Genomic DNA, 27,936 nt, shown 5'->3' with positions numbered 1-27,936 from the left:
TAGTAATACTTCTTAACCTGACACTATTCAATATGAAAACTAACAAAATTAATTTGGATACTTCACTGCCACTCCTTACTTGCTGAACAAAACGACTCCTTCAGTTTATAAAATGGTCTTTATGTTTTATTTGGAAAGTTTAATATTAATGTTCAAGACTGTTACATTTATTGCTAATTCATTTGATTGGAATGAAAGAAAGGTATTGGAAAAATATTAAAATTCCAGCGATTCAGAATATGTTTTGCATTATTGAGTTTACATACTAATTCCGACATTTCTTGAATCCAAATGAATATTTTAAAATCCATTGTGTGACATCATCTATCTATAAAGAGTATTGCTTCCTATTTCATCTTCCCAGGGTATTATTGCCTGGAGGGTACAGCTGAGCCCTTTGGGTGCCCACCTGGCACCTTTGGTGGCACAGAAGGCCTTCATAACACCAGCAGTTGTACCCCATGCCTAGCAGGATACTACTGTGAGGATTATGGCATGGATAGTGTGCAAGGTCTGTATAATAGTATCTGTATATTCATCGTTGCCTTAGCAACAATTGTCAATGTGTGGAGTTATATGCGGGAATGTAGAAACTAAATGTTAAAGAAAATCAGAAAAAAGAGCTTTTGGTCTTTATATTTTTTTCATGATAATTTGAAAATCAGAATAAAGTTCATTGAGGACATGACCGTATCATATGAATGCTTTGTTGAAAATTTCTAGATTCTCTAGATTTTCTAGATAACTACTCTATGAAGAGATTAAGAGATCTTATAAGAGATTTTTCTTCCATGAAAAGGTAGAAACATATCTGTTCCTACAACCTACTAACTTTTTATTTTAATTTTTTTTTGGCATTTTTACTGCATTTTTACTAATTTAAGTATTTTTTCTCTTAATGTAATATCCATTATTATTTCCATCGATTTTTCACTAATGTTAGTTTTTTTTCTCTTAATATAATATCCACTATTATTTCCATCTATCTTTCAATCCTACAGGCGAGTGCAGTGACAGATACTACTGTCCAGAGGGTTCTAGCTCACGAACAGAAGTAATATGTACCACAGGCAATTACTGCCCTCAAGGATCAGATGTACCCACTGCATGCCCAGAGGGTACCTTTAATCCCTACCTAGGGCTCAACGATACCAGTCAGTGCACCCCATGTACCCCTGGCAGTTACTGCGAAACTCAAGGTACAACGATAAATTGTCATGACCTCTCACTCATACTGCTGTTTGATTCCTTAAGTCTCTTTTTATTTGGGGGGGGGGGGGAGGGTTACTCTTGACAAAAAGTTAGTTCTTATAAATTGTGGTAAATTTTATAAAACAGTATAATGTGACTGGTAAAGGGCAACTGTAGGAATCTTATAGGTATAATATAGGGCAATTGTAGGAAACTTGTAGGTGTAGTGGATGTGTATGTGTACATAATGTGACTGGTAGAGGCCAAGTGTAGGAAACATGTAGTTAGAGTGGATGTGTATGTGTACATAATGTGACTGGTAGAGGCCAAGTGTAGGAAACATGTAGTTAGAGTGGATGTGTATGTGTACATAATGTGACTGGTAGAGGCCAAGTGTAGGAAACATGTAGTTAGAGTGGATGTGTATGTGTACATAATGTGACTGGTAAAGGCCAAGTGTAGGAAACATGTAGTTAGAGTGGATGTGTATGTGTACATAATGTGACTGGTAGAGGCCCAGTGTAGGAAACATGTAGCTAGAGTGGATGTGTACATAATGTGACTGGTAGAGGCCAAGTGTAGGAAACTTGTAGGTATAGTGGATGTGCGTGTGTACCTAATGTGACCGGTAAAGGCTAAGTGTAGGAAACATGTAGTTAGAGTGGATGTGTATGTGTACATAATGTGACTGGTAGAGGCCCAGTGTAGGAAACATGTAGTTAGAGTGGATGTGTACATAATGTGACTGGTAGAGGCCAAGTGTAGGAAACTTGTAGGTATAGTGGATGTGCGTGTGTACCTAATGTGACCGGTAAAGGCTAAGTGTAGGAAACATGTAGGTATAGTGGATGTGTATTGTGTACCTACTATGACTAGTAGAGGGCAATTGCAGGAATCTTGAAGGTAAAGTGGATGTGTGTGTGTACCTGCTGAGATGCTTGGAAATGGTCTAGTAGTATGCACAGGTATAGGCATTCCAGCTTAAACATATGTATATACTGTAAGAGGGTTGCAGTCAGCTGGTAAGGTAATGGAGTTGGAATCTAAAGTATTGCAGTTTCAGATCATATCCTTGTGTCCATGGGCAAGGCACTTTATATCCATTGCCTCACATTTACCCAGGTGTGTAAATTGAGACCTGCGAGGTAACTTGTAAATATAGTTGTGTGCATCGGTTTGTGGCTGCACCCTATGGAAAGTCCCTAGGGGACACGTAGATATGGCCCACTGTAGTGACCCAAAGCAATCTTGCACACTTGATTAATTTAATTTTGTAATTCTTTTTTAATTTGTTTAGTTTTATTTTGTGCTGTTTCTTAATTTCTCAATATTTTCAGCTTCTCTAACTATCACACAATCGTTTGACTTTGAGAATCCTTGGTTCATTTCATTTTTCGCTGTTTGTTAATTATTCACAGGACTTTCCGCACCAACGGATATTTGTGATGAGGGTTACTATTGTCCAGAAGGCCAGAATAGTTCCAGACCGGAGGATTATCCCTGCCCTGTGGCCCATTATTGCCCTCTTAATTCATCGGAACCCCTCCCCTGTCAGAATGGAACCTACATGAATCATACCCATGCTGCAGTCTGTGATATCTGCCCAGCTGGATGGTAAGAACCTGGAGAAGATGTAATACAAACAGATTCTTTCATAATCATGGCTATTGAAAAGTAATTTAGGTCTCCATGTAGCTCAAGAAAAGCAAATATATATGGTGTGCTTATTTCAGGGGTTGGGAGGGGTGGGAGGGGGGTGGATGTAAATTCATTAAAATGTGTGTGAGGGTTAAGGTGACCCCAAAAATGCCATGAGACTGAAGTTATACTTATGAATAGTGAAAACCAATGTTTATCTTACAAAATTTGACAAGTAAAACAAATTGGCTTTCAATGAAAACATTGGTTTTCTGAAATTAAGGTAAGAACCCCACTCTCCTTGTGACCCCCCTGACTGTGTTACTGTTAGAGGCAGTGTATGTTAGTGGTTGGTTTTAAGGTCACATTGTGTGCATAGTAAAGTAGGCAATTGTTTCTCCCATGTATATATTTTGTGTCGTCAGGAATGATCCCTAGAATAGAATCTGGAATAGAACAATTGAGTCTTGAAACTAGAATGGAATTGAATCTAGAATCTAGAAGTTTAAAGTTGCAAAGAATAATAAAATCAGGAATATAATGTATAATTTCATGGAGTATAATCAAATCTGGCATCAAATCTAGAACCATATAACATCAAATATTATTTAGAATAAAATAAGGAATTGAATCTAGAAATTAATATGGAATTGAAAAATCAAGAAACAAGTCCAAAATTGCAAAGAAATCAAAACAAATCAAACATAGAATGTAGGATTAGATGGAGTAGGATCTAATGGGCAATTGAATCTGGAATTGTAATAAAATCAAAATCAAATCTAGAATGGAACGGATTCGAATAGAAGGATTTTATTGTTTAATTTGGTAGGAAATATCAAATTCTAAGTGTCCTGTCTTCATCTTACCCTTTGCTTCTCTTATCTTGATATCAAGGTATTGTTTGGAGGGATTAATAACAGACAGTTGTCCCGAGGGTTACTACTGTCCTGATGGGACTGGGATTGACTGGCAGTCCTGCCCGAGGGGGACCTTCAACAATGAGACTGGTCTACAAGAGGAGACTCAGTGCAAGGACTGTTTGGGCGGTTACTACTGCGATCAGCTGCATATGACTGATGTTAATGGACCATGTGATCCAGGTATGCTTTATTCTTATCTAGCCTATCCTGCCTTGGCCTGTCCTATCCTGCCCTAGCCATCATGACCTAGCCTATCCTATCCTATCCTGGCCTTTACTATCCTTTCCTTTGCTATCTTCTCCTTTGCTATCTTATCCTTTGCTATCCTATCCTTTGCTATCCTATCCTTTGCTATCCTATCCTTTGCTATCCTATCCTTTGCTATCCTATCCTTTGCTATCCTATCCTTTGCTATCCTATCCTTTACCATCCTGGCCTTTACCATCCTGGCCTTTACTATCCTGGCCTGTCCTATCCTGGCCTGTCCTATCCTGGCCTGTACTATCTTGGTCTTTCAAACCATATAGAGAACAGAAACTAGTTCCATTACCTAATCCACAAAATTGAAAAAGTGTCTAGTTAAATATTTAACCAAGTGCTTAATTAATTTGGAGTGGACACACCCTGCACCATGCTAACACGTTTCCACTTTCTTTCACAGAAATGATAGATTTCCAAAATGCAAAATAAAATTCTGTCTTCCAACTTGCCAAGATAGTAACTATGATAAAGATGGGGAGCTTGGTTTCAGCTATTTCCCAATGCACTGATCGTGTCTCAGTCCTTGTACTAACAAAGCCATTTTGTTCTCTTTGTAGGCTATTACTGCGAGTACAGGGTGGACAGGGCCAAACCCAGTGGAGATTTCAATGCTACCTGTCAACTTCCCGGTGATCAAACTGGACCAGGGGACATATGTCCAGAGGGCCACTACTGTCCCACCGGTAGCGACCAACCCATCCTATGTCCGGCTGGTTCCTATGCCAACCAGACTGGACTGGAGACTTGCCTACAGTGTCCTGAAGGATATTACTGCACAGAGGGTAAGTAATATTCAGGTAGACCAGCTTGAAGGAGGTATGGGATGGGTGGGGGCCAGGGGTTTGGGGCCATGGGGTGGGGGAATGGGTGGGGGAATTGGGTGGGCACATGGATGGGACATGGGATGGGGTGCGGGCATGGGGGGAGGCAGGAGGCAAGTATAAGTAGATTTCAGAATGACCACCGAAATAGCAGTTAATTAAGAAAACATCTGTAAAAGTTTTGATAACAAATATATGCTAGTAACTAATGTTTGTTCGTGCCAAACAGAATGGGGAGAATATCCCCTCTCCCTCAGTCAGTTCCTGATATTACCCCTCCAGCAGTCTATTCACATCACACACAGATGAAGTCATTCCCAAAGGACAATGTCAACTTTCCTTTTCTCTCACATCTCTCACAGGGTCCGTGATTTATCATGACAAACCGTGTCCAGAGGGACACTTTTGTCCATCTGGGACTGAATCCGAGTTTGAGAATCCTTGTCCAGCTGGTACCTTTTATAACACTACCATGGCATCAGATGTCAATGACTGCCTGCCCTGTACCTGTGGGTTTTATTGTGAACTGGATGGCCTGCCAGAACCTACTGGTTACTGTGCCCCAGGTAAGTGGACCCATAACAGCTACTCCCTTCCCCATTCTTGAATTTATCATGGTCTGCATTAGGTACAAGTTTTTACACCCTCTCCCCTCAAGCCTCCTCTTCTTTCTGACAAACGACCATTGCGTCTGAAATAAGAAAGGACGCTTTTCTAAAGGACATTATCTTTATTAAGTAGTAAACATGATCTTTCCCTATTTCTTAGATGCACCTTAGCTAACCATTCATGGTATTCTCATTTCTCCTTTATTGTTTGGTCTCTTCCTATTTCAAAAACTTGATACAGAAAGTAATTAATAAAATGAAAATTTATGTCTAGTCTTTGTCTTCTATTTTATAAATTCAATTACAGAAAATCATTAATAATGCAATATTGATATATTGTAATTTGATAAATTCTTTTCTATCAAAGGATGGTACTGCAATGGTAGTTCGACCTCAAACACCACGACCACTGAAGGTGGTATCTGTCAAGAGGGTACCTATTGTCCAGAGGGGTCCTGCTTACCAACACTCTGTGACCCCGGGACGTATTGTCAAACAGACGGTTTGGACTCTCCCACCGGAAATTGTTCAGCAGGTGAGCTATTGGGTATTTCGGATATTTGTGAGCCGGGAAAATAAATATAATTATGCATCTCACAATGGTGCTGTGGCCGAGTAGCAATTGGGAAGTTTCGGGTTCAATACCCGGCCGGGTCGTAGTAAGGACGGTTTTTCATCCAAGAGCAATCTATGGTTTTCCCATCTGAAATGCCTTTCTAAACTGAAAAGATTCCAAATTTGAGTTAAAAATGTTGAATTGGAAGGCACCCAACGTGTAAGTTATAAGCCCTTGTTTCTCCCACATTTATGGTGGGTTAAGCGTCGTAAAAATAACTGCTGTAGCTGTTTAAGGCAAACTCAAAATTCAAACATCTTTAAGTATATGCACTCTTCCGACAGGAGGTGAGATAATTATGAAATTTATAATGATGATGCTCATATGTAATTGTATCTAGTTATATATTCCTGTGACAATGTTCTTGGAGCTTGTTCCTCTGCACACAATACTGATTAATAACTGGAACCAATATAATGTTGAATTCACACATTTATTGCTGTAAAGTTATGACTGTTATTTTTGGATCCAGTTCCCCCACCCCTAATGATACAGCTGTAGCTCATCTAAACTTGCATTCACACACCTTTCATTTACTCCTGTTAGGTTATTACTGTGTTCTGGGAGCCAGTTCCCCCGCCCCTAACGATACAACTGGAGCTGTATGCCCTGTAGGTCATTACTGTCCTGAAGGCTCTGAAGCCCAGATGCCCTGTCCAACCGGTTACTTCCTCAACAGCGTGGGTAACGATGCCCTTGAAGACTGCCTGGACTGTACCCCAGGATGGTACTGTCCAGGGGACGGCAGAGAACTACCCTTGGCACTCTGTGATGCTGGTTACTACTGTCCTCTTGGACAAAATGTCTCCAGTCCTCCATCCTATAGGTAAGACAATTGCAGTGTCCTTATATCTTCAATTGAGGTTCTGTTAAAGCAGCTTATAGATTGTGAAAAGACCCCCAAATTACCAATTGGATAACAGATTATCAACCATCTTGTGATATCAACTTCACATGTCCAAAGATGAGTTTACATTGGTTATTTTTGGATAAATTCGTTTGTAATGGTTTACCTTCGTTGTGGAAGTTAGATCACAGGTTATATTAAAGCCATTTTGTAATATCAACTTCACATGTCCATTGACTCAAGTCTAGTAAGAGACTGGTCTATTCATCCACTGCTATTAAGGTTGACCTTTATTTCTCAAGATTCATGCTGCTTTGTGAGTAAATAATATGACTGTTGTTTTTATCTTTGATGATGTAAAGCTGGATAAGAAATGAAGAGATTAATTTCAACAAAGACGGAACTTTATAGCAAATCGTCTTTGTTAGCTTCCGTGGTAGGCAGCAAAGTATTTGTCAAGTCTTGTTGTCACTTAAAAGTTCACTCACATCTATTGGGGATTTCCTGACCCCACCTGTCACCCAACTCTCCCTACCCCATACCTGCCCATCCCACACTTCCCCAGTCCATGCTTCCCCACCTTGCTCTTCACCACCCGCCTCATACTGTTTATCATCATTGCATAACAGACCTCAATCTCATTTCTATTTAATGTTCTTTCTGCTTGATCTCACTTTATTATACAGGTGTCCTGTCGGCCACTTTTGTGAGGAGGGTTCTTTTGCTCCAACCCGCTGTGAAAATGGTACTTACCAAGATGCAGAAGGTCGAAGTTCATGCAAGGAGTGTCCTCAGGGTTACTTCTGTGACAACACTGTGGAGCCAGTGGTATTGAATAACGACACAACGAGATGCCCCTCGGGGCACTACTGCCCTACAGGCACCAGATACGATACGGAGTATCCATGCCCGATTGGAACGTTTAACAACCTCACAGGTAGGAATGGAGTGCTGTAGGGTGTCTGTGAGGAATGATTGGAGTATAATATACTTACTGTCTATATAACAATAGTAATAACAATAGAAACAATATTGTAATAAATTAAGAAGAAAGAGAAAAAAGTGGAAATTTCAGATATTAAATTCTGTCTATAACTGCAGATAGTAATAACATTTTATTATGATGGTAAACAGTAGGCTAAGTGTAGGAAGTGAAGTAGGAGTGGGGTGGGGAAAAAGTGGGGTGGAGAGAAGCAGGGTGGGGAAGTGTGGGGGTGGGAAAGAACATGGTGGGGAAAAACAATAAAAAGTGGAAGTTTCAAAGAACAGAATATCTTCATCTAGAGATTGTTGTTAAAAATGACATTGTAACTAATGAAATGGCATTTTAAGTTGACTCGATATTGTGTGGGGGCGGGGTGGGAGAGAATGGGGTGTGTGATACAGGAATGAGTTTTTCCACTTCCCCTAGCAATTTGTTTGAGTTATTTCTTTAAAGCTGTGTCTCACTATGAGAGATGAATAACAGTTATAGAAGTTACTAAATACATGTTTTGTTTTTATCCTTTGAACAGGACTGGGTTACGTATCTCAGTGTTCACCTTGTCTAGGGGGTTACTACTGCCCCACCCCAGGGATGGTTTATCCCGAGGATCTTTGCGCAGAGGGATTTTACTGCAAACAGTTTGCAAATATCTCAACTCCCGATCAAGGTAAGCTGTTGACAACTATCGGTATCAGACATTCTGTTCAAAGTTCTTTAAATTTTTAGATGAAATCATTATTAATGTGTTATGCATACATTTCTTATATGTACATGTGACGTTATAAATACAAAGATTATTGAATTCCTATTATATTTATTATGGATGATTTGGATTTACAGGTGATGATGCCAATATTTGTCCTCCTGGATATTTCTGTCCTGAGGGTACAGACAATTCTCGTCCCTGTCCCAAGGGAACATTCAGCGATGGTCTTGGCCTGGAGAAAGAGAGTGATTGTCAGTTATGTACCCCTGGTGACTACTGCGGGGAGGTCGGAATGACCAACACAAGTGGACCATGTGATCAAGGGTTAGTCACTCAACATTCTAAAATTAATTCTGTTCACTTTGATCTAATAATGTGCTGTGTCATGCTGTAGTATATCATAGCATATTTGATAATATATCGTGCCACACCAACGGTGTGGTGTGGTGTGGTGCTGTACCTTACTGTGCCATAGCACATCATGTCATATCATATCATACCACACCACACTGTACCGCACCACACCATACCGTACCAAACCACACTGTACCATGCCACACCGTACCATACCACACCGTAACTTACCACACCATACCATACCACACTACACCATACCGTCCCTAACCACACCATATCACACCTTACCATTCGATACCACACTACACCATACAGAACCATAACACACTACACCATACCATAATTACCACACTGTACCACCCTACACCATACAATACCACACTACACCATACCGTACCACACTACACCATACCGTACCACACCACACAGTACCGTAGCATACTACACCATACTGTAGCATACAAGACCATACTGTCCAACACCATACCATACCATAGCACAACACAACACACCACATCATAATTATTGCCTAAGATCATTGCCTTACACTGTAAGGACCTTAATTAATATGGCATTCCAAACATTTAATAAACGTTTTGGTGCAAAACTAGATTCTCTTGTCAGAAAGTTGTTCACTCTGGCTATCCAGAATGATAAGATGAAATATGACGAATCCAGCCTAGCTGTCCGATAAATCCAAATAATTCCTTTTTGAAATTATTCAAAAAATTTAAATATCATTTTCAATTTTTGTCTTGAAGGTACTACTGTGAACTTGGTTCCTGGGATCCTCGTAACAGCACCTGTCCCACCGGACATTACTGCGAGGAGGGGTCAGGTTCACCTGAACCATGCCCCCAGGGTACCTATAGTGGCACCACTCAGAGGTGGAATGTTACACAGTGTGTAGATTGTGATGAGGGATGGTTCTGTAATGAAACTGGTGAGTTTATTGAGGAGAATATTTTTACATGTTTCATTTCTTTTCAACATTTTGTTTTGTTTACTCACATAAGAATTTGACAGCACTAAAGACAAAATTGAACTGCTTCTGTTTCTCTGACAAGTTGGTCAAACAGCAAAAAATAATAAACAGTGTCTCTTAAAGGTTAAAGCCATTGTCCTTCCCATTTGTGTGAATGTGTCAAAATGTCATTTTTTTTGTCTGATATAATTTCTACACATAAATTTCCCTTTGGGTTAGGGTGTTATAACAAGGAATACAAAAATATTTTCTCAAATATATGTGAAAATTTTTGTCAGGTTTATCAGCAGAAAACCTTCAATGCCTTTGGGTAAAATATGGAGAAACATGAGACAGACAGTGAGATAAATAAGAAAAAAATGATACAATTTTTCATTTATCAAGTGTTTCATGATACTCTGTCTATCATTTTACTTCCAGAGTTGAGATTTAATCATTAAAAAGTGACATAAGATCCTTTCAAGTCTTCTCATTGGTTGCCTGTTTACATAGCTTATTGTATTTAATATCAGAATAGTAAGCTAATCTTATGACACTCATTGGTCAATTTTGACAGGTTTTGTGACAACTGTGTTAATGGAAGACATTTTTGTTCGGTGACCCCCCTTTCACTGGATCCACTATATAGTACTTAACAATAATTGATTTTGATCTCATTTTTCATATTTTTCTCACAGGGTTATCCTCTCCAATAGATGAGTGTGGTGGTGGATTCTACTGTCCACCTGGTCAAAGCGTCCCAAATCCAGTAGAGTACCCTTGCCCGATTGGTCTTCATTGTCCAATCGGTAGCCCCCTACCGGTCCCATGTGACCCAGGTAGCTTTACCAACTTGACCCATGCTGCAGAATGCTTGGAATGTCCAGCAGGATTCTACTGTGTTCCTGAACATGTAGAAGAAGGTAAGAAGATTTATGAATTTAATGGTCTGCCCTCTTTCTTTGTTATTTTGGATACAAGCAGTATTTGAAGCAAGCCCAGAACAAGTTGTATTTCTGTTGCAAAGGGGTGGGGGGGGAGGGAAAGGGAGGGTTTGCTTTTGTATATTCATGTTTTAATGGGTGATAGGGATTGTTAAGTGACACCACAATTGCTAGATAAGCTGAAATGGCCCATACTGTTTGAAATCAGTCAACACATATCAAAGCTTTCCTGTGACTGTTTTGAAAATTTGTTGAAGTCATCTTTGCGTCAACATGGTGATGTTACTAACCAAATGATTCCTATCGGTCAACTGTTGCACAATTTTGAATGCAGAATTTAAACAGTGAAACTTAAGCAGGTGTTTGAAAACGGTGTCATTCAATTTCATAATAACAATGTTTTATTTTTTGTTTTTCATCCTTTTTATCAGGAAACTCAACTTCAGGCTTCAGACTCTGCCCTCAGGGATACTACTGTCCAGCAGGAACAGGTCGGAATTGGACAGCGTGTCCTCCTGGCACTTATGGTGGACGGTTAGGCTTGGAAACAGACACTGACTGCACTGACTGTCCAGGTTTGTGGTCTTAACAATGTCCATTGTCATAACAGAACTGTATATACTGCCAGTGTGAGTGCTTTGAAGCATGATTTGAGAGTACAGTATTGGTGGTATTAGCATAGTCATAATTGTTATAGGAACTGTTCATGCTGCCAGTATGAGTGCTTTAAAGCATGATATTAGAGAACAGTATGAGTGGTATTAGCATTATAGTCAGATAATTGTTATCGGAACTGTTCCTACTGCCAGTATGAGTGCTTTAAAGCATGATACGAGAGAACAGTATGAGTGGTATTAGCATTACAGTCATAATTGTTAAAGGAACTGTTCATACTGCTAGAATGAGTGCTTTGAAGCATGATATGGAGAACAGTATGAGTGGTACTAGCATTCACGAATGGCCCCAACTACCTGATGATAACCTACCATGAAGCTTTTGTCCTTCGTTTTAGTTTCACCATGAGAATATTCAAAGTGGGTTAAATTTGGAAACGTTTACAACCCGCAGGTAGGAGAAGTCTCTTTTGAAAACGCTTAGAAAGTCTAGCATGATGGTATACTGATGGTACACAGACATTACATTTGCCTGATTCATTTGATACCAACATCACAAAGCCTTTTTATTTATAGTTGGCAATTAATACCAATGGCTCTTGTAGCTATAGCGTTGAAATAACTCATGAACCAGCGATTTAGTGTTGGCAATTAATGCCAATGGTTCTTATAGCTATATATATTACTTGTGAACCAGCGTTTTGTCCATGTTTCCCCTTTTCGAGGCCTGCCGGAAATCTAAGAATATGTTTCGTTCTGTCATCAGGTGGCTGGTATTGTGACGGGATCTACTTAGTGGCACCGAGCGATGAATGCGACCCAGGATACTTCTGCACGTCTCGTGTCGATAGATCAAACCCGACACCCTTTGAAAATGATACTTGCACATATGACGGTAACTATCAGTAATATCAGTAAATCAAAACATTGTCATGGAATTAAAGTAAGCTGTTAAAATGGAAGGGGAAGGTGATGGGGAAGGGAATATGGAGGTATGAAGGGTGGGGGAGACATGAAAGGATGGGAGTGGAGGGCTGGGAGGGATGGAGAGATGGATGAGGGTAGGACAGAGGGAAAGAGAGGGTAGGCATTGGGAGGTATAAGGGAGAGGAGAGGGAGACAGAAGTTGGAGAAGGGGAGGGGGAGAAGAGGGAGGAAATCAAATTTCGTAAATATAATGAAAGATGAGAGCTTGTAGCCGCCAGTACAGGCTTGTGTGACATGATGGTTTAAGTTTAAAGGGAGAGGGGAGATTTATCTGTGTGTCTCTTTCATTTACCTACTATTCATCCCTGTACTTATTTCATGTCTATTAGGGGCCCACACTGGCTATGGAGGAGTCTGTCCCATCGGCCACTACTGCCCTCAAGGGTCAGAGTTGCCTCTCGGCTGTGATGCTGGGACGTACCAAGATGAAGAAGGATGGTCATATTGTAAGACCTGTCCAGCTGGATACTATTGTTTGTCAAATGCAACAACTTACCTGTGAGTATATTATATAATATAGTGTATAGTATAATATACAGTATACAGTAGTATAGAGTATAGTTAATACTATAGTATAAAGTGTATAGTGTAGTAGAATATATTATATGTTGTATAGCAATATATAGTGCAGTCTAGTATAATAAAGTATTATAGTATATAGTAAATAGTACATTATGTATATATTTATATATATATATATATAGTATTTTACATCAGCGTCTTACACATTGCCTCTCAATTGCAGAGACACCATTTGTCCTGAGGGTTACTACTGTCCCTCAGGTACAGAATATGACCTCCAAGAACCCTGTCCTGAGGGTACCTTCAATAACCTTACAGGTAAGTTCATTACTATCTTAATCACTAATGAGAACTCTACAGGTTAATACTCTCTTTTAATCGCTTAAGCCTTAGAGCTTAGGTGTGTAGATTTTATAGTGCATGCAATCTCTCCTCTGAACAAACTGATCAAAATTCTCAACCATTTAAATTTGAGATGGATTATTTATGGATTCATGGATTGCCCACAAGGGCATTTCAGTAGCATGTTAGTGTGAAAGGTAAGATACCTCATCAGCTGAATGATAGCAATGACTGACTTTAGTGTTGACATTTCTTGTAGAGTATACTGACATCGGGAACACAATAGATAATATCAGTTGCAACCAAGACTGGGTCAGGTTGAACTGTCAGGAACCATGGTTTCTGCTTATGGTTTCTGCTTATAAAAGGAACTGCTGATGGGGTAGTCCAGAAAGGTCTGTAATGGGATCATACAGAGTTGTTTGTGAAAGCCGGGGTGGGGTGGGATGGGATGGGGTGGGGTTGTGGCAATGCCCGAGAAAGCTACATATGGCTGGTGGGTCAACGTTCCACAAGGTACCCCATACATTTTATCACAAGAGCTTTAATAGCTTCTTGAAATTATTCACTCAAACAAGGTGTCAAGATGCTTGTTGAATGACCCAAGAGATATATGATGAAAGGTCAAATGAGATATTCATCTATTAATTCAAATTATAAAGTTAATTTGGAAAAAGAAAACAACCTGTAATATATCTCTTTCCTGAATGCTGTTGTCCTCCCTTTCTTAGTATTTACAATTTACCAGAGATTACTCTGGTTCATTCTTTCCATCCTGTGTTTTTAACTTTTAACTTTTTCATGAATCACATTATGCGTCCAATTTATCAACTGTCATAATCCCAATCCTCTTTTGATTGTTAAATTACAGGAGCTCACAACATCTCCTGGTGCACCCCCTGTCTACCCGGCTGGTACTGTCAGGGCCAGGGTAACGGCTACCCTACAGATCTCTGCGATCCAGGATGGTACTGCACCAACAGTTCCATTACACCTCAACCGTCCGATCCGTACCAGGGTGGCGAATGTCAAGCCGGTATTTTTATTTTATTCCATAAATGTCTGTTTTAACAAAAGAATTATAGCTCTCTGTTGCAGAATTTACATAAAACCTTAAGATAAAATAATCTAGTTAGGTTGCCTTCCATTTCTTTGAAATATGCCATAAAATCATGTTCAAACAGTTCTATTTCCTTGTTAGTTCTGCAAATGTTAGGAAAGCCTTATGTAGACTCTCTTAAATCATTGTGGCTCCACAAGATTAGTGCAGTTTGCCTGTATGCATCACACATATGCTTCACACATGAAGGTACACACTTTGGGAAAGTCCCAGAATTAAATACTTACATATTAATTAGCTTTTGATTTGGAAAGAAAACATCTGGAAATTGTGAAATGTATTTTTAACCCAAAAATAAGATTATGGATCGACTGGGTCAATATGTATAATTTTAAGATGTAAATCTCTATGACCCACCATCAGTTTTTTTCTGTTTTTGTCCTTTTCAGGTTACTACTGTCCTCAGGGTGCAAGCCAGCCAGTGGAATGCGACTCTGGTTCATACTGTGATGTCGCTGGGTTGGATCAACCATTTGATCTCTGTAAACCTGGCTACTACTGCGGACGAGGGTCTACCACTGGTACTCCATCTGGTGTGGCTGGTAAGTTGTATGGGAATACCCAGTGGTTTGCCTGTTTTAGTTATGGTGGCAACTCGGTGGGTAGATGAATAAATGGGGAGAGGGATGGGTGCCAGGGGCAGGTCAGTGAGGGATAGATTGGTTGCCTTAGGGGTCCAGGAATATTGTGACTATGGTATGGGAAGGGATGAAGGATAGGTTGTTACGGATAGCTTATGGGGGATAGGTGTGTTGGCTGAGGGGTATGGAGAAGGTGTGAATATAGTATGGCATATGGTGGATGTGAGGGGCTGGGAGAGTCATGGGGGTAGGGTGTGGTGAAGATGTGAATATGGTAGGGTGTGATGGATGTGGGAGGCTAGGGGGAGTCAATGGGTAGAGGTACATTGGCTGAGGGTGTGGTGTAGATGTTAATATGGTAGGGTGTGATGGATGTGGGGCTAGGGATAGTCAATGGGCATAGGTGCATTGGCTGAGGGTGTGGTGTAGATGTTAATATGGTAGGGTGTGATCGATGTGGGAGGCTAGGGAGAGTCAATGGATATGAGTATTGACTGAGGGTACGTATTGTGAACGTCTGATGATGATAGGGATGAGGGCTTGAGTGGCCAGGTTGAGTCAATGTTGCAAAGGTGAAATGTGTTTGGGGAGTAAGTGAATATGGTAGAGGATGAAGGATGGGTGGCTTGAGAAAGGTGAATGTCAAGGATAAGTGTCTAATTTCCCAGTGAGGTCTTCATGGTGTTTTTCCTGATATTATTCCACAGGTGATCGATGTAGTCCTGGTCATTACTGTATTGAGGGCAGTGGGTACGAGACCATGTGTCCCCCAGGAACTTACCAACCATCTTACTGGGCGAAGAACGTCACCTACTGTCTGGACTGCCTGGCTGGGAAGTATTGTAACGATAGCGGTCTTAGCCAACCGGAAGGGAAATGTGATCCTGGTAGGTTAAAGAAATTTATGGAATGGTGTTACTTTATAAGCATGATGTATATATAAGGGAGTCTGACTTAAATATGTAAATCAAAAGTGAGGTTTTCATTTAGCTTCAAGAACACTGTTAAGGGATTTATACAGCAGTGATTACATCACACTTAGACATATGACAATAAACTAGACTCCTTTCAGTCAGCACTGAGCATTTCCACACTGCTTCTTGAAAGATTCTTGAAGCCCACAGCACAACCGTTTGTCTCATTTAATACTCATTTGCCACTCAATTCAATACTCGCATACTTCTCCAGTCTCATACAAAGTTTCTCATTCTCCTCCCTACTTCACCATGGTAGGATTCTACTGTCCCGGTGGCCAAACCGTCAGCAATCCCAATGAATTTCGCTGTCAGGAAGGTTACTACTGCCCTCTAGGGTCTCCAGGGGAGACACCATGTCCTGCTGGATGGTACCAAGATCAGGACGGGCAACCGGATTGCAAAGAGTGTCTGCCTGGGTTTTATTGCGATGATACAAACGGTCCTGTCGTCAACTACACGCTCTTCATTTGTCCAGAAGGCAAGCACCATTTAGTTCTTTTTCTGTTTCACTCTCTTGAGTTCAGAGGTAAAGATAATTTTCATGTATAAAAGATGAAGACATTAATCAAACCATCCAGGTGAGATGTACGGCATATTCCATAATTTACCATATTTTGATATAAATTGTTGTTTTTGATGACGCAAGAGATAATATTTGAGATTTATGTTTAAATCAACCCAATTATTTGACTACAATATCAGCATTGTGGGTAAGATTACTTCCTTTCACAGTTTCCTTCTAATGACTAAGTTCTAGATTTTCTTGTTATGTTTATTACTAAATACAAATCAAGAGCAAATGAAAGGAAATCTCATATTTTTCAAAAGAGCAAAAGAAGAGAGAAAAATGATTTAGAATTGATCCACAAGATAAAGAAAAAAGATGGTATTTGAAGAAAAAAATAATGAAACATTGTAAATTCCACTTGTCTGATATGATAATGTGATTAATAAAGTCACTTTCATGTAAAACAGTAAACAAGACACATACGAGCCAAGGAAAGTTTACAAAAGTGTGACATGGTTTACATCAGGCTGATAATTCCATCATTTTGGTATTTTTTAATTTGTTTTATATATTTTTTTTTATAAGGTCACTACTGTCCAAATGGAACCCAAGCTGCCACACAGTATGAATGTCCTATTGGAACATTCAATAACATCACTGGATTGACTGAGGAGGAAGAATGTTCTCCATGTCTTGCTGGCTACTACTGTGGTCAGAGAGGACTGACCTACCCCTACACCTATTGTTCTGCTGGTTACTACTGTCGCACAGGTGCAAGGCTTGCCACCCCTGACCAGGGGGATGACGCCAATATATGCCCCGTGGGTCACTATTGTCTGGAGGGATGTACAGAGCCGGTCACCTGTCCTGCTGGGACGTTCAGTAACGACACAGGACTGATGAATGTGACAGAATGTGAACCGTGTGATGCAGGTAAGTTTAACCTGTGTTGTAGGTAAGCTTGACCTGTGATGCAGGTAAGCATGACCCTGTGATGCAGGTATATGAAAAATGTACTGCAGGCTAAGTTTAACCAACAATGTAGGTAAGCTTGTAGGTAAGCTTGACCTGTGATGGAGGTAGGCATGATCAGTGTGAAATCTGCTGCAGGTAAGTTTAACCTGTGATGCAGGTAAGTTTAACCTGTCATGCAGGTAATTTTAACCTGTTATGCAAGTTAGCTTTACCTGTGATGCAGGTTAGCTTTACCTGTCATGCAGGTAAATTTAACCTGTTATGCAGGTAAGGTTAACATGTGATGCAAGTTACTTTAAGCTGTGATGCAGGTAAGGCTATCCTGTCATGCAGGAAGTTGCATCACCAAAGAGAAGAAATAAAATACAATTTTTCTTAGTTATGAAAAGCAATTAAAAATAATTTTGCCTGTCGTGATGAAATCCCTCTTCTAAACGGTTTGAAAGCTATCATCTCTTCAATTATTGGATGGATTATTGATGGATGTATGAATCACCTACTGGGGTATTCTTATTGCCTGTAAAGGTGAAAGGTTGGAGCCACAATACTGCTATAACACTGCTACAGTAAGCTTAATGCAGCTGAGTGCTGAGCACCAGTATTGTCTTTGTTGACATTAGTTTATTGTTGTCAGGAGAGTTTATAAGTAATATCAGTGCAAGTGATACTGCTCGAATTCATCTGCCAGGAACCATCAGTCTATGGTGGTTAGGGTGCCAGTTTTGTGTAGAGAGAGAGCCTGCAATATGATAATGGAGAAACAGTGTTATACCCTGGTTACTGAAAGCATCTGCTCACTATTTACAGGTTATTACTGCGGAAGTGATGGCTTAACTGAACCGACCGACCAGTGCGATGAAGGATTCTACTGCGAGAGAGGCTCAGACGATCCACAACAGTACGTCTGTCCTGCTGGAAAGTACTGTCCCATCGGGACGTCTGTTCCCCACAAATGCCCAGCAGGTACATTTTCGAATGATACACGACTGGCGGACCAATCAGAATGCAGGAATTGTACGGCAGGGTTTTACTGCCAACAGACAGGCTTGACGGAAGAAGAAGGCTCGTGCACAGCAGGATATTATTGCTTGGAAGGTAAATATTGATTGTGCATGTCCATTATTGTTTGTGTCAAGTATAATTAATTATAATGTAATTAATAAAACATAATTAAAATTTTGATATAATTATAAAAAATATCATAAATTCAATGTAATTATATTATAATTATGTTTATTGCTCGTGAAGTTTATTGCTGGTAAATTTTTTCGATAGATTTGGAGTAACAGGTGTTTGCTGAAATATCATATTGACTGTTGGAGCATGAAACCTTTAAGTTTAATATGATATTAACTTAAACAGCTTTGATTATTAAGGGGATCCTAGTTGGTATTGCATATCTACAATTCTTTTTCTCTTAGAAAACCAAAACAATCCTTGCAATTTTCTTTAAACATGAAAGTGTTTGTTGGAGCATGAACCTCTAAGTTTAATATTAAATTAGTTTAAACAGGTTTCATTATTAAGGGATGCTATTAATTATATTTATGTTTATTGCTAGTGATAATTAAGGGATGCTAATTGATATTGCATACCTACGTTTCCACATAAAAGTGCTTAGTCATACAATCCCATCATAGATTAATATTTTGGATGGTGGTATCTGCTGTCAGGTCAATCTTTGAAGAATGTCCAAGTTGTCAGAACGTTCTCCAGCTAAATTCCCTTGAAATTTTAGATTCCCTGCCCATGCTAGGTCCACACTATATTAAAGTACCTACAATCCATGTTGCACAACTGGAAATCTTATTGTTGTATAGTTGTGTTGGTTGGCTGGTCTAATCCCACAACCTTGTTTTAGTTGATGTGATAACATCTTTTATTTTTTCCACCAAGGTTCTGCTATCCCTGCACCAGATGACTGCCCCAGGGGTCTACACTGTCCGGAGGGGTCTGCCGTACCCCTCTCTTGTGGTGCAGGTTACTTTACAAACCGGACCACACAGGCTTCTTGTCAGATATGTCCTGATGGGTGAGTTGGCCCTTTCTTTGTTCTTAACATTTTGTTAATTTTCTTGGTTGGTAACAATTTTATAAACCTTACCTATTTAGGTGCCATGTCAAAAAGTACAATGCTGAGAGGGCTGCAGCTTACTGCAGCCAAGCTGTTTAGGACATAATCTATTGTGCTCACCAATCTATTGTGCTCACCAATCTATTGTGCTCCACAGTGTGACACAGTAGGAACTGCAGGTGTTCAGAGACATTCCCAATTGTTTGATATTGATTCATTCTCACTGAGCAGAATGTTGCAGCTGCTACAGCTCTCTTTAATACCCAAAAAAGGAATAAATTGAGTATGAAACGAAGAAAAAGTATTAAATGGCACATCCTGAACCCAAATACTTCTATCTTGCTAGACATCCACTGTCGATATTACAGTGTCGAAAAAATGGTTGGCTAGAGATCACCAAAACCTAAGAGCTAGATTAGCTCAGTTGGTAGAGGCACAGGACTTGAAATCTTAAGGCCACTGGTTTGAATCCTGTTCTAACCATAAAATTCTAAGCCTTTTTCAAGTTTGTTTTTTGGTGTAATTTCCCATTTTTGTTTACTTTATAAAAATAATGTTCAAGTCAATTTTGATTTATCATCTCCTATCATCTTCTCATGCAGCTACTACTGCTACCCAGTTAATGCTTCTATCGGCTACCCTGATCTGGAGCCCGGCTACTCAGATTGTCCTGCCGGTTACTACTGTCCTGAAGGGACGGGACTGGACCTCTTGCACTGTCCTCACGGGACGTATAGCGATGAGACTAACTTGTACAAGGTAAGAAATGAAACAAAAGGAGAGAAAGTAAAGTTGGTTAGACTTGAATGCAGTTGTTGCTTATATAATAAAATTGTTGTGACATTAAAATGTAAAAGTGAACATGATACTAGTCAAGTTTTGACATGATTGCAGCCAACGAGATGCAGTAGAGTAGAGTTGAACATGACTGCAGTCAAGTGTCAACATGATTGCAGACAAGTGTCAACATAGTTGTGTTCAAGTGTCAACATGACTGCAGTCAAGTGTCAACATGATTGCAGACAAGTATCAACATGATTGTAGTCAAGTGTCAACATGGTTGTGTTCAAGTGTCAACATGATTGCAGTCAAATGTCAACATGATTGCAGTAAACATTATGGCAGTCATATGTCGACGTGATTGCAGTCAAGTGTCAACATGATTGTAGTCAAGTGTCAACATGATTGTATTTAAGTGTCAACATGATTTTGTCAACATGATGGCAGTAAACATGATGGCAGTGAAATGTCAACATGATTACGATATTGTATGTTATCAAGTAGATGAACCAGCAAGGATCTTTTGAAAGCTAACTTTTGAATGATACAAGAGTAATACTTTGAATGACACAAAGTTGAAATTATATTCCTTTCTTTTGTCAAACAATATGATTCAGGAGAACTGCACGGTGTGATGCAACCTTTGATTCCATTTTCTCATTAAAGGAAATAACATTATTGAAAGATAACGATGTGGGAGGTTTGTTGTACTCTTCCTCTCTGACGGGATCTCCCTTTGTTGTGTAACCATAACAACTGATGTAATTAACACTAAATCAACCTTTTTACAGATCACACAGTGCAAAGATTGTCCTGGTGGTTACTACTGTCCCGATACTGCTGCGACTAACTACACCCAGCTCTGCCAGGAAGGTTACTGGTGTCAGTCCGGGCTTGACAGAGGAAACCCCAACGCCCCCGGTTCCAACGACACCTACAATGAAACCTGTCCATTGCTCGGCGGATATACTGGAGTTGGTGGGGTGTGCCCCAGAGGTCATCGTTGTCCCGAAGGTACCACTCTACCTCTGGGGTGCGATGCAGGGTATTACCAGGACCAGGAAGGAGAAGGAGATTGCAAAAGTTGTCCTGCGGGTAAATATTAACGTTCATCATTTATTCTTCTCAAACTGTAATATTGCATTTCAGAATCAATTGCTATTTAAGTTCATATTTTTTAATTAACTGTGAATATTTCATGATCTTGTTTGATTTTATTTTATTATTTTCAGGTTTCTACTGTGTTGCTAACTCCACTGACTATGCTTACAGTGATTGTCCAGCTGGTTACTACTGCCCTCTAGGTACCACCCATGCCACGGAGTTCCCATGTCCTAGGGGAACTTTCAATAATGCCACCGGATCCACGGATAACAGTTCCTGCCTGGCTTGCCTCGGTGGCATGTACTGCCAAGGTGTGGGCAATGAGTGGCCCACTAGCAACTGCAGGTATGAGATGTTATGGTTTCAAGTCTTATATCTTATGGGTTGCCAACCTCACATGTGGGGAGGAGGGCGAAGTGGGAGGATTGTTGTGCATGTGATTTGGCAAGAATGTGGTGGAGGTTGGAAGTTTAGACACCCTGGAAATATTAATTGTTTGTGATATTTTGTTACAGTATATTCATATAGGTACATCTAACCGTATATGAAATGTTCTGTACTTTTTTCCTTCTCCTTGATTTTAGTGATGGTTATTACTGCATCCAAGGAGCTGCAAACCCAATGCCGTCTGATCCCTCTGTAGGAGGGCGCTGTCAGAGCGGAGAATATTGTCCTGGAGGGACTGAGGTGGCGATACCCTGTGAACCAGGCTGGTACTGTCATCGGGCAGGACTGGCCGAGCCACAGCTCTTGTGTAGAGCAGGTGAGATCTATAACAAAATCACACACTACAAAACTGAAAAATGACTTTATAAAGGCATAACTCTTGTCAAACATGGGAGCATTTAGAAGTTGCTGCTTCAAAGTGAACTTCCCTCACCTATTTGCCCCTTCCACATCCACCCCTTTTGCCCCTCCACTACGCCTACCCCTCCTCTGTCACATCTTACAAAGGGGTGCACTCATCAAAACTAAAATATTCAAACTAGTATTCAACAGTGTTTTGAAGTAATAAATATCCTTAATGTGGATCTGTATGTAATTTTCCAGTTGTTAGATGTTACATGCATCGTTAACTATGTGTGTCTGCTTGATGAAAATATCTGCAACTCCCATTAAAATCCATCAAAGGTTGACCCGTCTCTTCTTAATTCTAGTTTGGTTATGAATAAACATTAGCTAATTATGCACATTCATGATGTAAAGGGAGTGACTGCATGATCTTATTGTTATGTTATTGCTAACACTGTGGTACCTCTTTGTGTCACTTTGTAGGGTATTATTGCACAGGGGGAACTTCAGTGTCCAACCCTACGGATGGCACCACAGGGGACATCTGTCCCATGGGTCATTATTGTCCCGAGGGCAGCGATGCTCCTCTCCCTTGCGATATGGGCTACTACCTGGACGCCACTGAGGAGAGTGCTGAAACAGCCTGCAAGATCTGTACTAAAGGTTAATAGATAAATATGCAAATATGATGTATGAATATTCATAAATGTTTGCATTTCTGCCATTATTGATTACAATTCCTCACAATAATCACTTTTTATTGATACTTTCACATGTGTAACAAGACATTAGCTGAAATGGCAAGAAATGTTGGTCATTCCCTACCTTCCATTATCTTCTGCATCATGAACTGAGGAAGAAACAATTGAAAAATCAAATTTGGAAAAGTCATCTTGAGGTGCATGGAGCTTAGTCTTTATGTGAATTTTATGTCTCACCTGACCTTTGATGCTATATTATAATCTCATATTTACTTCAATTTGACAACAAAAAATGTGTTACAAAATGTTATACTTTAGGAATGCTGTTATGAAAAGGAATGAAAATTGTTACTTGAGGCAGTTTGGTTCTGTTCAGTTCTGTTTGAGAGAGTGTTTATATTTTTCTTTTCCAAATTACTTCTTGGGGTTAATCATTAAAAATTGTTAGTTTCTGGAAGAAAACACATCTGGATTAAATGTGGCATTTTTGGTCAACCTCACTGTCGCACTTTATCTTTCCCTACAATTTCTGAAAGGTTTCTATTGCAATGCATCCGGGCTGGCTTTCGTCTCTGGTGATTGCCAACAAGGTTACTACTGTCCGGAGGGTCAGGTGACCCCCACACCGTCCAATCACACTTGTCCTGAGGGTCACTACTGCGAGACCGGCAGCGGAGATCCAGTGCCTTGTCCATCGGGGACGTTCCAGGACACTCCAGGACAGTGGACGTGTAAGACGTGTATGGAAGGACATTACTGTAACGCCACCATAGGACCAGTGGTCTGGTACGGATCGTACGTTTGTCCATCGGGCTACTACTGTCCCAACGGCACCACTTATGCTGAAGAATACCCTTGTCCACTTGGAACATTTAATAATATCACTGGTAAGAATAAAGTTGCCTTGAAGTGCACCTGTACTGCCGTAGAATTCTAGACCACTAGAAAGAACACCCTTTGTCCACTCGGAACATTTAATAATATCACTGGTAAGAATAAAGTTGCCTTGAAGTGCACCTTTAGTGCCATAGGATTCTAAACCACTAGAAAGTTGCTAACACATTGTTGGAAGTTTTGCTGATGTGGCTAATGATTTTTCAAGTAGAGTGTTGGTAAAAAGAGTACTTTTCTGGCAGTTTCAACCTTTCCAAAGTTTGCAAAGAAACTGAGGAGGGCCAGATGAGACTATTGAAAAGTGATTTGTCGGATGGCAGTAAAGTAAACCTAGTTGAACCATTTTGACAGAATATTTGATGTTACAAAAACTGATTTCCTTTTGAAGTCCTCGTTCATTTTCCTGAATTTTACACAACATTAAAAAGAAACATAGAAACAGGTTCTCCGCATTTGTGAAGTTAGAATCTACAGTTCTTGTGAACTTTATTGGTTATTAAGTTGAAGCTTATCTAGGTGTGAGGATGTGGGAATGACAATATGGGAAGGGATGGGGTGGGGGTGGGTGTGGGTGGTGATATACATTACAAGGAGATGCTTGTCATTATGTACTTTAGAAGGTAGGTCTTGTAACTTTTGATTCGTCGTTAAAACTTTTATCATGTTGACTGACTTGACTTTATCGTCATATCTATGGTACAAATGCTTCAATCAAATACATCTGAACACTTGTTCATCATGTCTTTACCTTGTTAGGTCTGAAGGAGATGTCCCAATGTACGGACTGCATCGGAGGTATGGCTTGTGATGAGAACGGCCTCTCCTTTCCCAAGAGACCTTGCGCTGCTGGTTACTACTGCAGGATCGGTGCGGACACAACCACTCCCAACGATGGTGAGATCTGTTGTCCATTATCAAAGAGGAACCAATTATAATTTATGAAACTGTACCTGAAATATTTAATCCATTTAGTAATTAGAAATTGATGCTAAATCATTCTTGAGTCTTCATTCGTAGTTGTTGTAAACTTCTTTATTGGGGGGATTAAAAACCTTATTTTATATAAGAATGGGAAAAGCAAAGCAAGCTGCAGTACTTTTAATTATCCAAGTTTCAAATTAATTGTACATTTTTCATTTGTTTTAATATTTAAACAATTATTATCTTAATAAAACTAGCTTGATATAAGTTATATTTTTAATAAAAAAAGTCATGTCATTGTCAAGAATATTGAAAATTTGCAGGGGATAGATTTTTTTTTTTTAAAGAAAACAGAAACACTATTTGGTATATAGTCTTCATAAGTTGCAAGTCTATGGTCATGTTAATGGTATCTTCAATACACCAAGCAATTATAAAATTGAGTGAATTTCTGCAGAAGTCTCTATCGAATAAACTAATAAACTATGGTTGATTCCTCATTATATGATATGCAAGGTACTGTGGCTTTTGACTGATACCGCAAGCAAAATTTTGAAATTGCCACTGGACTTGTGACTGGATATCTCTGTGGTTAGAGCACAGGATTTTGTAAGTCTCAGCTCACTGGTTTCAAATTTTGGGAAGATTTCATTCTCAAATAATTTAAAGAATAAAATGTCAGAATTTGTGCTCACTTTACAGATCCTTGGAATGGTGAATGCCCTGCTGGTTATTATTGCATGGAAGAGACTGATTCCCCCAGTGCTTGCCCTGAAGGCACAATCAGTCCCAACTTAAGGCTTCAGTCTGTGGATGAGTGTCTCAACTGTACCGCTGGGTATTACTGCAATGAGACAGGTACGTGGTGTTTGATTTTCGCAGCAAGGAGACAGTGCTTGAGGGTGGAATGAGTAGTTTTGGTTGTTTGGTGTTGGGTGCCTTGGTTCTTTCTTGGGTGACTATTCTTATAAAAGTATTTCAAATTTTTACATTTGAAATTCAGATTGTTTGGCAGATTCCAAAACTCAGTATCTCTGTATGTAATCTAACTGGTGGTACTCAGTATACAGGGAAGGTTTGACTCCATTTGGGCTCCATTTTAGCTCCATTTGTATATACAACTTTGGGTTGGTGACTTGAAAATATGTCTCCCTTACCAAATGATGTCAAGTAGATTTGACGAATTGCAAGAGTACCTGATCACTTATACTTTCTCCACTAAACATTACTCCTGCCAGAGAGATGTGGTCAAATGGTTAAGCCCTTGGACTTTTGATATAAGGATTGCAGGTTCGAGTCCTGCAGGTTCACCTCCTGCAGGTTTGAGTCCTGGCGTGTCATTGTATCATGTGTACTTGGGCAAGGCACTTGTTCTTCAGTACCTCTCTTCAGCCAGGTGTATAAATACACCCTGCAAGGGAAATCGTAAATAAAGTTGCGTTCACCGGTTTATGGCAGCATCGTATGAGAAGTCCCCCACGGACACGTAGATGTGGCGTACTGTAATGCCATGGGAACTACTGGTTTGAATTGTGCCCCCCTTGGGTACGTGGGTGGGCCAAGTTATCAGTGACCAGGGGTTAAGTTTTGTAAAGTCATGTGAGAAGCCTTGCCTTGGCACAAGACTGTAAAACATTCAAATTTACTCTGTATCAGACAGGATTCAGACTCATTCTTCATATTTTGGCATACATTATTTATATGATTTTAATTTTCATATAATCTTTCTGAACAGCATTAACTGAAGTTGCTGGACCATGCTATGCCAGGTTTTATTGTCCAGAGGGATCAACCAGGCCCAACCAGATTGTCTGCCCGGAGGGTTATTATTGTCCAGAGGCCACGGCAGACCCGTTCTCTTGTCCAAATGGAACCTTCTCTAACGGCACGGCTCTTCAGGACGTCAACGACTGTTTCCTGTGTACTCCAGGGTATTACTGCGATGGCCTAGGTAAGCTTCTAGAAAGGAAAGAATATAGTTTTAAACAGTCAAGTGAATACCTTAAATACACATCTTGAGAGTCCTTTGAGACAAACTGAATTCAGACATCTAATGTTCAAAGAGAGAGAAAGAGAGTGAGAGAGGGAGAGAAGTGGTCAGCACTTGAAAGGGTCCCAATGTTGAAATCTTAGTAGGATAGTCCTGAAATCAACAGGAGATGTAAAGTTAATGTGAGCACTTGTGTGAGATGTGAAGTTAATATGAGCTCTTCTTTGTAATAAATGAATCGAAAAGACTCATCGATAGATATCATCTCCTGGACATCTACTTTGTTTTCTTTTCTTAGCTCTGACCGAACCTACTGCAGACTGTGAACCAGGATACTACTGTCCACTCGGCTCCAGCCATGGTAAGGCTGTGATCTGTCCCATTGGTAGATATTGTCCACAGGGCAGCGCCTCACCTCAGGAGTGTCCAGCAGGGACTTACATGGACCATGAAGGAGAAGCTGAATGTGAAGTGTGTCCAGAGGGTAAGTAACAAAATATGCTATAGTACTCAGCTTGTTTTGATGTTGTTAGACTATGTCAACTTACGTCACTCATCCTCAAACTTCAGCTTGCTCAGAATTTGATGGCTCATCTGATCCGCTAATTTCAAGCCAGGGACCATACAACTCCAATTATTAAAGTTCTCCATTGGTTGCACATCAGATAACATATTATTTGCATCTTTGTAATATGAAATATTAAAAGGATATATATTTTAAAGGATATAACCCTGGTCATATCCTGCATTCCAGTCACTCTTCAACCTGGTACAAACACGTCACAAAGTCACTCTTTCAGAGATAGAACTGCTACAGCAGCAGGTCAGAGTCTATTGAACTATTTTGCCATTGGACATAAAAAAACTGCTTGTTATGATAAACTTATGTAATTTTCCTATTTATTCAGTTCATGTTTGATTTTTTCTTTGCCATGGACAGTTTCTTTTGGATACTGGATATTGGGCGCTTGAAAAACATATTGATTATTACTATTTATTATCGTTCTTATTCCAGGCTACTATTGTGTACCAGAAAATGTTGTAGTAGGAGTGGCCTTCACCACCTATGACCCATGTCCGATGGGATTCTTCTGTCCTAATGGTACAGGCCATGACTGGCAGTCCTGTCCGGCTGGCACCTATGGTGCAGCCCAGGGGCTAACAGCTGCAGAGGAGTGTACCCCATGTGATGGAGG

At 40.0% G+C, this 27,936-nt stretch overlaps 1 protein-coding gene across 1 annotated transcript in view; it reads left to right on the top strand.

The window, feature by feature from the left end:
• LOC139976998 (uncharacterized) overlaps positions 1 to 27,936 on the top strand; it is a 144,698-nt gene that overhangs the window by 66,532 nt on the left and 50,230 nt on the right. The window contains exons 58-92 of the mRNA XM_071985939.1: positions 365 to 511; positions 1,002 to 1,199; positions 2,610 to 2,805; positions 3,724 to 3,929; positions 4,568 to 4,792; positions 5,194 to 5,397; positions 5,807 to 5,974; positions 6,602 to 6,881; positions 7,589 to 7,839; positions 8,417 to 8,554; positions 8,728 to 8,917; positions 9,712 to 9,893; positions 10,613 to 10,837; positions 11,290 to 11,433; positions 12,239 to 12,367; positions 12,789 to 12,957; positions 13,205 to 13,299; positions 14,195 to 14,359; positions 14,833 to 14,985; positions 15,732 to 15,911; positions 16,258 to 16,479; positions 17,095 to 17,442; positions 18,292 to 18,579; positions 19,381 to 19,516; positions 20,161 to 20,317; positions 21,130 to 21,433; positions 21,571 to 21,787; positions 22,027 to 22,205; positions 22,718 to 22,897; positions 23,472 to 23,822; positions 24,586 to 24,723; positions 25,453 to 25,608; positions 26,486 to 26,701; positions 27,039 to 27,224; positions 27,756 to 27,935. Coding sequence (XP_071842040.1) covers positions 365 to 511; positions 1,002 to 1,199; positions 2,610 to 2,805; positions 3,724 to 3,929; positions 4,568 to 4,792; positions 5,194 to 5,397; positions 5,807 to 5,974; positions 6,602 to 6,881; positions 7,589 to 7,839; positions 8,417 to 8,554; positions 8,728 to 8,917; positions 9,712 to 9,893; positions 10,613 to 10,837; positions 11,290 to 11,433; positions 12,239 to 12,367; positions 12,789 to 12,957; positions 13,205 to 13,299; positions 14,195 to 14,359; positions 14,833 to 14,985; positions 15,732 to 15,911; positions 16,258 to 16,479; positions 17,095 to 17,442; positions 18,292 to 18,579; positions 19,381 to 19,516; positions 20,161 to 20,317; positions 21,130 to 21,433; positions 21,571 to 21,787; positions 22,027 to 22,205; positions 22,718 to 22,897; positions 23,472 to 23,822; positions 24,586 to 24,723; positions 25,453 to 25,608; positions 26,486 to 26,701; positions 27,039 to 27,224; positions 27,756 to 27,935 — 6,903 coding nt within the window. The remainder of the gene's footprint in view (positions 1 to 364; positions 512 to 1,001; positions 1,200 to 2,609; positions 2,806 to 3,723; positions 3,930 to 4,567; positions 4,793 to 5,193; positions 5,398 to 5,806; positions 5,975 to 6,601; positions 6,882 to 7,588; positions 7,840 to 8,416; positions 8,555 to 8,727; positions 8,918 to 9,711; positions 9,894 to 10,612; positions 10,838 to 11,289; positions 11,434 to 12,238; positions 12,368 to 12,788; positions 12,958 to 13,204; positions 13,300 to 14,194; positions 14,360 to 14,832; positions 14,986 to 15,731; positions 15,912 to 16,257; positions 16,480 to 17,094; positions 17,443 to 18,291; positions 18,580 to 19,380; positions 19,517 to 20,160; positions 20,318 to 21,129; positions 21,434 to 21,570; positions 21,788 to 22,026; positions 22,206 to 22,717; positions 22,898 to 23,471; positions 23,823 to 24,585; positions 24,724 to 25,452; positions 25,609 to 26,485; positions 26,702 to 27,038; positions 27,225 to 27,755; position 27,936) is intronic.

The sequence above is a fragment of the Apostichopus japonicus genome, chromosome 12, assembly GCF_037975245.1.
Source record: "Apostichopus japonicus isolate 1M-3 chromosome 12, ASM3797524v1, whole genome shotgun sequence".
NCBI lineage: Eukaryota > Metazoa > Echinodermata > Holothuroidea > Aspidochirotida > Stichopodidae > Apostichopus > Apostichopus japonicus.
The sequence above is the reverse complement of the archived record's forward strand: the minus strand, read 5'-3'. Positions and strand labels throughout refer to the sequence as shown.